Below are 13,162 nucleotides of genomic sequence, written 5' to 3'. Positions count from 1 at the left end.
AGTTTAGTTACCCTGGGCTACACAGCAGACCTTGTCTTGGGATAAAAAGAGAAAGCATCAGAAGAAATCAGCATGCCTTGATGGGGGAAAAAAAGGGGAGAACACTGAGAAGGCCAATCGCCAAAGATAAAAATACTCCCACATAACTGTTTTCATCAGAGAGAACTCTTAGGCAAGCAGACAGGCTGGGTTGGTACACAGACATCCAGGGGAGAAGAGCACCATCAACCTGCAAGGTAGATCATTTTATCAACCATGTGTGTCGCATTCAACAGCCTAGAGATGGGCTACTGGTTCTTGTGGCTGGAATGAAAGATTTGAAAGAAGCAAGCAAGAAGAGAGAGATTAGAAGAATTCCTATCAATGAAGGCAAATCAAAGATGGGGTCAGAGAAGCCCAAAGCAACAATGTTTGAGGCAGAAGAATAAATGAGACAGAGCACCGGGGAATTCTACAGAGATGATTTCAAAGTTAAAATAATCTAATTAATGATATTATTATGAACATGTATGGTTCTATATTAATTATTTTGATGACAAAATCACTCTTGCAATATTTGCCATTGATTTCGATGATAGACATTGATTTCCTATATCTTACTATGTAAGGAATTAATTTTGTAAATGGAAATTCAAAGCCAAACAGTTTCCGGCGGGGTGGGGGGGAGGCACTTAAAACAAGGAACAGAGACAGAAATCAGTTTATTAATACTCTACCAGTGAGCAACTCTTTCTTTTCTCTCTTTGGAATCAATCAGGGAAGAAGGCGAGAGAACAGAACAAACAAAGGAAATGAAAAGAAAACAGGGCAAACAAATTTGGCTCAAGACAGCGAGGGCCAAGGCAAACAGCCAATCAGGACAGAAGTGCTCCAAGTCACAGGCGCCTGCACACTGGGAGTAGTGTCGGCATGTGTGTGACAGACCCGGAAACCAAACGCAAGCCCCCAAACCACCTAGCTCCCAGAACAGGCAAGTTTTGCCAAGCTCATGATTTGGCAGAGTCCTTGCATATTCCGTACACCTTCCACGAGCCGCTCCACCCGTCTCGCACAGAGAGCAGATTGTCATTTTCCACTTGAAATACACACGTTGCACTGACCTTATGTCCTCTGTCAAGCCGATATGTTATCACCAGCTTCTAGGAAAAGGATTGCAGAACGGGTGGGCTTTGCGGTCGTTCTGTTGGGTTTGTTCTGCATGTTTGTGCACAACGTGTCGTCTTATTGGACAACAGACAGACAAGGCCTCTGCCATCGCTGGTAACTGTCTCCATCTGGTTCTGCCATCATCGGCTCCAAAAGTGCCTGCCTGGTTCGTCAGAGTCCCCACCGCACAGGCTAGGATGCTTTCTTAGGCATCCTCTCACTGAAGGGCCCTGCCACCTCTTCCGCTCGCACACCCTCCCCCTGTTCAGCTCGCGCCTCCCTTTACACATCTTGCATTGGATGTGTTTTGTTTTGTTTTCACATGACAGATGGCATGGAGCATGGCCATTGCCTGTTAGAGCTTAAGAGAAGGGGAGGAATCTGTGAAAAGGGCATAGGTAAATGGTAGCTCACTCTGAGCAGTGACTGTGGCCACTGTGTGAATCCCTCCTGGCCCATGTTTGGCCCACGGGAAAAGAGCAATACCCATAAAATCCCCAGGTGCAGGTCAAATTTTGGGTGCCTCCATGGAGGTTTCTATCTGAAGCCACGTCCCATACCCAACGGAAGTGACTCTCGGCTCTTCTCTAACTACGAGGAATCACAAACCATTATACAGCAGTGCCTTGAGTCCTGTGCTATATGAGACCTTGGGAAAGCTACTGAGCATCTCTGGGTTTTGGGGTCTTCAGTGAAACATAAGGGTACATACTCATGTCTCTCACAGCAATGAGAATTTAAGAGATGAAGTTAAAAGAGAATTTGGCAAAGTCCCTAGCTTACCATACTGGGTGCACAACACAGTTGTTCTATGGTAGCATTTCAGCACAAGACAACCCAGAAAAGCATGTTGAAGTCAGAGCCACCAGAATCTGGCAATGAAATGGAAGACAATACTAAACTTCATATAACCACCCCCTATGTCCTTTCAAACACCCAATTAATCATTAACCTTTATTTTACTCATTTTCATTGCGCACAAGAGCCAGAGTGTGTATGCCATAGGGTTAGGGTGAGGGGTTAGGGTTCATGTATGAAGGTCCCGGAGTCTGTTTCTCTCCTTCTACAATGGGCCTAGAGGACTGAACTCAGGTCCTTCAGGGAGGGTTCTTGTATGGGTATTACTGGCCCCAAGCTGGACCTTTGACCTATTATTTTCATCTATTGATTTTCTTTAACAAAAATGCATTAAAAAATAGATGCATTAACTTTTTTAAAAAAAAATATGCTGAGAAAGAAAGGAGGGGGGAAGGGAAGGGACAATAGAAGCGTGAAGAAAGGCAGGGAAGAAAGGGAGACTGAGGCAAGTTAGAGAGGCAGGAAAGTCCATGGTCCAGAGAGAAACCGAAACCACAGAGAGAGCTGAAGGAGAAAAACCGAAAGATGCTCGAGGCAGCACTGAGCAGCATCCCAGACTGAGACAGAGGCAGGACCAGGCTTCGGCACAGTGGGAAGAGGAATGCCAAGCCTACAACACTCTCAGAGGTGGAGGTGAGTCCGATTTGAGGCTGCCAGGGAAGGGAAGGGGATGACAGGCCTAGAAATGATGGGTTGGAGAAATGGGAGGGAACCTGGAGGAGGTGAGGGCTGAAGGCTGATTTCAGGAGGGTGTGTCACAGGGTGAACAGAGGTGGAAGCACCCTGAGGTAAGTTCAGATGGTAAAGGGAGTGCAGTGGCTGAGCCAGGAGGGTCAGAGCTAGAAGATCTGAAGAGAAGGGTAGAGAATCCCAGAGCCATTTCAGAGGCAGGAGATGAAGAAAGGAAAAAATAAGGTGTGTTCCCACCAGGCTGGGTATCTGCTTTCCTGAAACTAGACCACAAGAACGACACAGCCTTCCACCATCGGGCACCTGCACCTCCCCGTCCCCTCTGCAGACATTCACTGTCTGGGGAATGCCTGAATAGGTGTGTGCAAAGGATGTGTAAAATGCAGGGAACATAAGAGACTGGCAGAGATCACATGCAGGAGGCCAGGCAAAGCAGGAGGGACAGGACAGAGGAATGCAATGGAGACCGGAGAGAGCAGACTCCAGACCATGTATTATCCATGCACATCCAACTCCATGCTGCGTTCTAGCAAGCCAGGGCCTCAGCAACTTCCAGAACTTCCCAGGGTTCAACAGCAAGATAAATGCAGATTGAAACTGGAATGGGATGCCATTTTTCACCTACCAGATTGACAATGAAAAAAAAGATTGATATTTTATTATCTTGGCAGAGGTATGGAGAACAAGAACTTGTACACTGCTGGTGGGTGCAAAAAAAAAGTTTTTGGTAGAATATGCCTTTTAGAGGGAGCACAATTTGGGACTATCTATCAAAATTAAAAATGTATATGGTTTGACTCAGCAATTTTACTTCAGAGAGTTTGTTGCATTCTTAGCTCCTAGAAAAGTGCTTGGCGCAAAGAAAGCCCTCGATAAATATTCATTGAGTAAATTAATTAATGAATTTATCTTGCCGATGTACTCACATATTAGTTCAAAGATTAGTACACAAGGGTATCTATCCCAGTGTTGCTCAGAAATAGCAAGAGATATGGAGAAAACTAAATGCATATAAATTAAAAACCAGCAAAATAAATAAATAAAATGCAGAGAAATAACAACAATCAGCAAAACCACTTTTAACCTTCATTGTGAAGTAGGAAGTGTGTTGGGGACCAGGAACAGGGTCCCTGACAAGTCCCCATGGGGGTGGGTCAAGGGTTTATTTGTATCCTGAGTGAGAAAATCTCAGGTATCCTCTGCAAGAGAAAGTTTAAACTTTAATAGTAAGAAAAATTGCATGGGTCCAGCATAAAAGGAAATTGACACATCTGGAGTATTTTCTAATACTACTAATAATAAACAGGTAAATCGGAAACATGGTGATCTGCATAAAAGTTCTATGCTAAGAAAGAAAGACTGAAAGATGAGCCAGGCTGTCCTGGAGGACTGTGAGAGTTCTATCCCTGGAGGAAATGAGATGGGGATGGGTGGGGGGTCGTTAACCTTGGGGGCCTGATCTAGCCAAGAGGATTCTGTCCTATAGAGTTCTCCAGATGAACACACCACCTGTGGCTCCAAAATCCTCCGGCTACGGAGGTTCATTCCAAGAGGAGTACAACAAAGACTTGGAATTAAACCTGCTAGACCTGAGAACATAATGAAAATACATCATGGGAGGTTCAGCGGCCACCAGTGCTCTACGGGATTCTGAAAGCAACATGGGCATGAAGACGACCCAACTTACTTGACTTCAAAACTCCAGTGAGGACCAGGAAGGCCAGAAACATAAAGGCCTGCAGATGACAGAAACAAGACACACACCTGAAGAGGTGAGACTCTGCTGTGACCAGGAACACATGTTGCTGGTCGAAGCCCTGGGTCAGGGAGCTACCCCAACAAATCAGGATCAACCGGAAACCAGAAGGCTGACTTTCTGTCCACCTTCTAACGAAAGTCTCAGGACTGCACTGGGTCCTGAATGTCATTCCGAGAAGCTTCCTGCGGTGGTTTGTGGAACCTCCTACAGGTGACCTGATTTCCTCCTGTCCTCCCCGGACCTGCATGCAGAGACAAGGCTAGTCCACTTACAGGTTAATGGGCACAGCCTTCAGCAGGCTGAGTAAATACCTAAAAGGCAAAACGCTCTCCGACACCTGGATGGCTTCCAGAACCCAACACAAACCCTGCCATATTCTTCTGTATTAAATTGCACCTCAGAAGGAACTGTATGCCCTGTATTACCACATGGCTGTTAAAATAAAATGAAGGTTCAGCTGCTTTTATTAGCTAGCTGATACCCTGGCTGTTGGTTTAGCCAGCAAGGAGACTGACTATACACAGGTCACCTGAAGGCCAAGAGCTGTCTCTAGGGAAAGGTGAAGGTTACTTCTCTCAATGTTCCTTTCAAAGTCCTGACATCAATGCAAGGCTTGCTCTGGGTGGCCTGCCAGTGTCCTTTGCCACAGTCCTACTATGGCTTTACAGTTGTCTCCATCCCATTGCAGGAGCATCAGGGCTCTGCCAACACTGTTGTCAGTGGCAACAGGAAGTAAAACAAAACAGACTGACTGAGCTCCGGGGGCCCAGAACCAAAAGACATAGGCATACTTGGATCCAGAGTAGGCTTCTTCTCACTGACTCACTTCCCTTCTGCTCAATAAAGTGTGTGCTCAGAACCCACAGAGAGGGACTTCCCAGCACCAGGGAGCAACGGGACAGAAATTTGAAAAATGGCTTTCCCAACTCCAAGTGTTGCAAAGCAACAGCATTAAGAGGTGGGTCCTTTAAAAAGGTGATTAAATTATGAGGTTCCCTATCCTGAATGGGATTAAAGCGCTTGCTAAAACGTCCTCACCACTCTAGGGCAGCTCCTCCGCCTCTCTGCCATGGAGGGCACACTGGCCCTCCTCTCCATATGACGCAGTCCTCACTGTAGAACTGAACGTGCCAAAGACTTAGACTTCCTTAGCGCCAAACCTGTAGGAAGTAGATATCAGCCCATACTAAAGCACCCCATCTGTGGCGTTCTGTTCTAGCCGCACCCACAGACCATGGTGCCTAGTGTGGAACATAGGCCCAAGAGGACTCCTTAACACAGATTAGAAAGTCACATCTTGACCCCACCTTGTTCTCTCCCCTTTTTTCTGACACAAAGCCTTAGGTCAGGAAGCTGGGGTCACCCTCCAGAACTGGTACACTACTTAGATGTTTTGTAAAGCGTTCTCACACTCTCTGGAAAGATGAGCTGAATCCCGACAGAAGATGGGTAGATGCATGGCACAGAATTGTGTAAGGACATCCAGGAACCACAAGCAAAACCAAGGTCAGTTGAGAGGCTCAATATTCCTGAAAATATATTTTTAAGGATGGTTAACTTCAGCCTAGCCTAGTATCAGAACCGAAGGCAGATGGTAGTATCTCAGGACCTGAGTTCTAATCCCAGGACTGACAGTAATTGGCTAGTCCTCTCTGTGGACAAATCCCACCCATGCCACCCACTCACTCAGTTCCAGACCTCATAGGTTTTCATGAACAGATGACAGTGCAGTCAATGGCCGCCTTCAGGCCCCTGCTGAACTCCCAGCCCAGAGGTATTTCCACTACTCACACCATAATGCATATTTATTAAGTCACGGATGGCCAGGCTTAATGCAAAATGCAGACTTCCTCCCAGACAGCTCTTCTGCCTGAAGGGTGTTATCACTCAGTGGTTAGGGGTCATGACTTTTTGGTCAATGGCAGTGTGGTGTGGGTCTTCTGGGGGGCAGAAGGGAAAGCACTGAACCTAAAGAGATTTGGACCCCGTCGCCTACATCCTATGCTGCCTTTAGAGCCCAACATGCTGGTGGCTGTGCATCAAAGGGGCATCCTTCCAGCTCCACACAATGTTGTTCATGGTGTCACAGGCCATTACACGCAGGCAATTACATATGACTCCTCTCTGGAGGGCACTGGGCCGGGCCACGGCAGGAAGCAGAGGAGGCCCCGGGTGGTTTCTAAATGAAGTAGCCTATTGGGAAATCCGATTACCACGCTCATCTTACAGGGATGCAGTGTTAATGACCTTGGCCTCCCTTGGCCCTGAGAAGATCTGGTCTCCCTGGGGCTTGAGAGGAAGCCATCTGGGCTGTGGACTTTCTCTGACCAGCTGACTGCTGGTGGGCCAGGGGCGTGGTAGTGCTCCTCAATGCCCTTGTATGTGGCTGCCAGCACAGTGGCCTGGTTCATGTGCACACTCGTGGGAACACATAGGCACTTGAACACTGTTTCCCAGGCCCTCCCCTTTCTCCTGAAGAACCTCATTTGGAACTGTCAAGGAGACCAAAGCTGAGGCCACCAACCCTAAGGGGGGTGGGACTAGGCCCTAGAAACCTCTTTTGAGCTAAATTAGACATATTTTTCTTCACCTTCAAATCTTTGGGATTTTTCATCTCAACTCCCCTAGGCTTACAAAGTGGCTCATCTCAACTGTGTGAGTTGACAAAAGGCATCGGAATTGTTGAAAGGTTCAGAGCGTCCCTTGGGTTTCCAGGCATGAAGGAATTTACATGTAGGTAGAAAATTACCAAAGAAAAAGGGCCCCACTTGGTGTGTGTGGTAGGGGTAAAGATACAGCCATTCTGGGAAAGGGGACCCTTTGGGACATGTCAGGGTTAGAGCCTGCACGGGTAGGGTTGCCAACCCCAACACACAGAGTCTACGGGGAGGGAGGGAGCTAGAGAGTTGTGGAACAATTCAGAACAGAGAATTTTTCTGTTCTCCAGGACATTCAAAGGCCCTGACAGCATGCCAGTATCCATGGCTGGATTGCCGATGGCTGAACTTGAGAATTCCCTGGAAAAGCTACAAGGTTTCCCAGGTGTGCTCAACTCCAATACTGATGTCAAGCCCGAGCTGGAAATGGGGGGTTTAAAGGTGCGGGCCCCTGTCTGCTTCCGGGAGTGGAGCCACTCCTGGTACCCTTGGGGGTTCTGGTACAAGTAACTAGTGCAGGCCCTCTGTAGGAATCGGCTATTCTTTTCTGTAACTTCTGGGCAGTCAGCTTCCTCTCTCACCTACTCAGAGCTCCTCTGGGTTTCCTGATCAGCTACAGCACCAAGCCAATTAGCCTCTGGCCTGTAGTCCCATCTATTGAGGTTAGAGGCCCTTCTCTGGGCACCATAGATTACTACCTTCTGCCAGAGGTCAAGGCACCCGGAATAAGCAGGAACGTGGGCGAAAGGGATGACATACAGAACTGTGTACCCTATTATTCCCTGAGCTGTACCCCACCACCTCTACCCAATGCCCTGTGGCTGGACAGAAACTCATGAAATAGATCCTTCTGGAAGCTTTAAGGAGTGTTTGCAAAGTCAGCCCTTTGGACAATACTCAAGGGAGGAACATAGCTCCCAGCTAGGACCTGCTCTGGAAGGCATGGACACCCAGAAGGTATGTCACAGTCTAATGCTTTGAGAGAAAATACAGAGCCTGCTCCTAGTAGGCACGGAAGAGTGTCCATTCCAGCCCTGTGCTAGTTACTTTCTGTCAACTTGACACAACCTGAACACCTTTGAGAAGGCAGAATCTCAGTGGAGGAACCGATTCCATCAGATTGGCCTACAGGCAAGTCTGCATGGGCATTTTCTGATTAATGACTGATGTAGGAGGACCCAGTTCCCTCGGAGCTGTGCCACCCAGAACAGGTGGTCCTGGGTTCTAGAAGAGAGCAAGCTGAGCAAGCCATGGGGAAGAAGTTAATAAGCAGCGTTCTTTCATGGCCTCTGCATCAGCTCCTGCCTCCACGTTTCTGCCCTGCTTGAGTTCCTGTCCTGACTTCCCTCCAGGGAAGGACCGTAATTGGTCAGGGTGTTTTATCGCAACACCAGGAACCTTAACCAAGCCATAGCCCCACCATCTTCCCTTAGCCGGTATATCTTAAGGCTTCCCCAGCACCAGCTCATGACCTGCCTGGCACACGGAGAGCTAGGCTGCCTGGGGCCCACACAAAGAGTCACTTCACCACCCACGTTAGCCGGAGGAATGTGGCACAAAGAGAGAGAGAGAAAGCTGTGTTTTCTTGTTAATCCCCCGAGCTATGAGCACATGACCCGAAGCCGAAATAGATGAGCCATCTTTCAAGTAATTAACAATTTCGTATTGACTGACACCTGATGAGGTCAGAGTTGGTGCTAGGATCAACATGCCCGTGTGCTTCTGCCTGATGAGCCTAGCCTGTGTGTGTGTGTGCGTGTGTGTGTGTGTGTGTGTGTGTGTGTGTGTGTGTGTGTGTGTGTGTTACAGAAAGGATGAGTCAGAGGCCTCAGCCACAGAACCCACCGGGAAGTGTGTGAGCCACATGTTAACAAAGAAGCTCTACCACGGGCCTCTGCCTGCTGTCCTCATTGTCCTCCCCACACAGCCTCTCTCTCTCTCTCTTTCCACAACAGGAACCGCTCCAGGCCAGGGCTGCTCTTGGCGGCCTGGGCTGCCTAATTGGTCTCCAGGTGCCTCTGCACAGCCCAGTGAGGGTCACCATGAATTTGACAGATATGCGGGTTTAGCAGATGGAAAGTGAAAGAAAGAGAACACATGGTTCCTTACCCACCAGATCAGTCGTTCAGAAAAACAGAAAAGAAGAAGAAAAAGGAACCAAAAAGCCGAAAGGACAGTTTCTACAGCAACTCTGAAGATGCTACGTATGCAAAGTCTCAGATGCAAACATCCCAGAGGGTGTGGGGATTGGCACATGGTGAGAACCACAGCACGGTCAGGGCCCCCACAGTGAGATTCAAGCAAGAATTTCCAGGTCCTATCAGGACGCAGCAGTTGTTGGACCTCCATTCCTCCTCAGCCGCAGTCTGGCATTCACCGTTCTCCCTGATCCTGTTATCATCAGGTGGCCACCCCAGAATTGATAGGACTGATCCCAGTGCCTACCTGGTAACACAGCATACTCAGACAATGTAGTTGGAGGCCTCCCTTTGAAAACACAGCATGGGGACCAACCTCAGATCTCTACACATACTGCCTATCCCAAGGGTGCAAAGAGTTTTCCAAAGTCTCCATCTACACAGGAGTGGGGTCCCCTCATTTCCCAGGCAGTGCTCTGTAGATCCTCAACAGAGGGATCTGGTCCAGCCATCTGATAGGGAGCAACTGAGAAGACGCAACCGTGCAGCCCCTGAGATATGGGTGAAGGGCTTCGGATCCCCAAGGACAATGGGCTTAGCCAGGACGTGGAGCCAAAGAAACCAAGCTACTCTCCAACTCGTTACTCTATATTCTCAGACTTGCCACCAGAAAGTGCCTGCCTGTGTAGCGAGGATGCCCTGCCCCCCCTTTCCTCCACCCTCCAGTGAGTTTACAATAAGTGATTACATGTAAAGTCCAGCCATGTTCACAACAGTCAGAGATTAGCAACATCCAAGCAAACCTGTAAGAGCGGTTTGGGCCAAGAAGGAAGAAAGAGAAACAACTTGCATTTCCATATTTGTCCCCACAGGCCCTCCCAGGACAACCATGAGAGGTGACTGACAAGCAGTGTGGACAACAGAGCCCCCCAAAAGAGTAACGTTCCAATTAGTCTGAAGAAATGAGAGCCTGTTTCCCAGAGTCCCAATTAAATCAGAGCCAATCAATGCTTGCTCCCATCCCTGCCATTCTGCTCAGGAAATAATGAGAAAAATGAAAGGGACCCCGCCAGCAACTTCCGGGTGGCATCCCTTTAAAGCCCCAAAAATACACCCCACCATGGTTTGCAAGCATGCCCAGGAGCTGCTGCACCTGTGCCTTTAAGACAGCCTGGTGTCCTGGTCCCCACTCAGACCCGGAAGAATGCCAAAGAGGGTCCCCTCGCCCCACCCCCAACTGTGGGACACAGAGGCGCTCTGTGGGACCAGACCCGGCTGGTCTTAAAACTGTCTGCCTTGATTCATCACTGGATCTGGCTCTCTCTCCCCTTTTTCCACGCCATCCATCATGGGCCCCAGAACCAAGAAATCCAATAAAGACACAAAGGCGCAGCTCTGTGTTCCCAGCAGGCCCCAGAAAGGCTGTGCGAAGGCCCCAGCCCAGGCAATTAGCTGAATCCATGGGATCGCGTGCTGACGGTCTTTCAAAATCCTTTACCAGGCATTTCACAGGCAGGTGTTTGGGGAAGGAGGAAGCAAACAGACTAGGGCTGGCTGCTGCTCCAGCAGCACCAGGGGACCCAAGGATGCTTTCAGGAGACCTGTGATGGGGAAGGAGCTAATTTCACTCCCAAACTGCAAGGGAGAGAGGGCATCCCTTGAGTTATGTTACAATGAAAATGATCATTTCCAGGCCTTTTAGAACAATCCAGACTTCTGAAGATTATAAGCGAGATTTAATAACAGGACTCACCTTCTCCTCCCAGCCCTGCACCACCCCATATTTAGCTCCAATGACGTAGACAGGACAAGCGATAGAGCTTCTAGACCCTTCCATTCACTCTGGGACTAACTGGAGCCAGGTCAGCATATGTATTGTCACCTATTGGACAAAGGCGAGTGTAGGGTCCAGAGATCTAGTGTGAGCTTATAATACCTTCAAGTTCCAGTCTGCAAAGTTTGCATCAGTTTGCCCCACTCAGAAGCAAAGGTATCTCCACACATGGAACATTCCCATTCCCCCATTCCTGGACCAGCAGCTTCATCTCCTTCCAGGGCCTGGCACTGAGCCCCCTGGAGAAAGACAGTCAAGCCAGAGGGCTTTGAGTTAATGAGCTACATGGCTTCAGGACCAAGTTCAATACTGTGGGAGCTGGACTGAAATGAACGAAAATATTTTCCAAATTCAGTCACTTCTCAATTACCCTTGACTGAACTGTCCATGACAACACAAATACCCCAGGCCCCCCAGAGCTTGAGGCTGATGAAAGATGCTTAGAGAAATGTATGTGTGTGTGTGTGTGTGTGTGTGTGAGAGAGAGAGAGAGAGAGAGAGAGAGAGAGAGAGAAAGAGAGAGAGAGAGAAAAAATGTTTGCTCCCAAACTAAATAAATAAACAATTATTAAATCATTTTCTACTGTTCAGAACTTTTCCCATCCCTTCCCTTCCTTCACACGTGCATACAGATAGTTGGTCTACAACTGGAAAACCATCAGGCATAGCCCTGGGTCAGAGGTTCTTCTGAGATTTTAATAAGCCACCAGGCTCTCTTTTCCTGAATGACCCTGAACAAGGAGCAAGAAAGTAATGAACTTGGACCTCCCTAGGTGGGAGGGAAACCGACACTCAAGGAGCCCCAGACTTACCCTTGCAGACCACATTGTTCTCGGGCTCATAGCCAGGCTTGCAGGTACAGCGTCCAATGGGTACCATCCATTCTCCATCCCCGTTGCAGTAGAGTTTTATGGGCACATCCACTTCCTCTGCATTGGGGATGCATGTGCCCCGAGCAATCACCAGAGACGTGCTCTCTGCTCCAGTCATGGTTTCGGGGAACACTGCGAAATTCTGCACAATGCTGGGACACTTTTTGAAGAAAACACGGACAGAAAGAAGAGACATACAGGCTCCATAATCCTGGAAAGCGAGGTAAAAACCATTCCGAGTAAGAGGCCCAAAGCTCCTGACTTCTGTGTTGACCTTCATCAGCCTTCCCCCAAAATCCACCTGGGAGAAACTCTCATCTGCAGCAATGGTGTCAACTTTGAGGTAGGGGGCTTCAGACCAGAAGGCTGACTTCTTGGTGGCGATGACAGAGTCAGTCTCATAGTAGTACAGGTTGAAGGTCTCCTTGCAGGAGCCTGGGACATTTGGGAGGCTGCTGCAGTCTCTCACAGTGAAGCGCATCTCCGTGTAGATGCGATGGGCGCCCCGTCTGTTGATAAAGGTGGTGAGCAGCCAGTTGTTCTGGTTGGGCTCAAAGACGTTGCACACTTGGTAAGTACGGATGGTGTTCAGGTTTTCATCATAGCCACTGACTTCTTCCCACTGTCCCCGGCAGGCCACAGGCGCACACATGCAAAATCAGAAAGGCAGAGTGAGAAGACCAAGGAGGCAGTCCAGGAGAGAACCCCGGAGCCCTGCGGGGCTTCAGGAGCCCACCAGGCCCACTGCTCCACCCAGCAAATGAGCTCATACAGCCACGCCTGTGTTCTGAAGATCCGAGATTCACAGTGCTCTACAACCCACCCCCAAACACAACAGACTTAACTACAGAAAGCATTCCCTCAGCCAGACGTTGGTGATGGCACACCTTATTTCCCAGCACTCGGGAGGCAGAGGCAGGCAGATCTCTATGAGTTCGAGGCCAGCCTGGTCGACAGAGCGAGTTCCAGGACAGTCAGAGCTGCAACACAGAAACCCTTTCTCGAAAAACAAAACCAAAAACAAACAAACAACAAAAAGCATTCCCTCATCAAACTTGGAAGTCTCATGCTGTGTGTATCCTTTATTGTCCATCACTGCGGACAGCCTCTACTCTATGAATTAGAGATCCAGTTATAAAAGAATTCCACAATGGACATCCCCACCTGTGAACCTAATACCTTTATTGTGGCGAAACGCCTTTATAAAC

General features: G+C 48.7%; 1 protein-coding gene across 1 annotated transcript in view; it reads right to left on the bottom strand.

Moving 5' to 3' along the window:
* Ephb1 (EPH receptor B1) overlaps positions 1-13,162 on the bottom strand; it is a 445,475-nt gene that overhangs the window by 274,912 nt on the left and 157,401 nt on the right. Inside the window, exon 3 of the mRNA XM_026789586.1 lies at positions 11,895-12,576. Within this exon, the coding sequence (XP_026645387.1) occupies positions 11,895-12,576 (682 nt within the window). The remainder of the gene's footprint in view (positions 1-11,894; positions 12,577-13,162) is intronic.

This window comes from Microtus ochrogaster, unplaced genomic scaffold (genome assembly GCF_000317375.1).
Source record: "Microtus ochrogaster isolate Prairie Vole_2 unplaced genomic scaffold, MicOch1.0 UNK24, whole genome shotgun sequence".
Taxonomy (NCBI): Eukaryota; Metazoa; Chordata; class Mammalia; order Rodentia; family Cricetidae; genus Microtus; species Microtus ochrogaster.
This window is presented reverse-complemented; position numbering and strand designations above follow the sequence as displayed.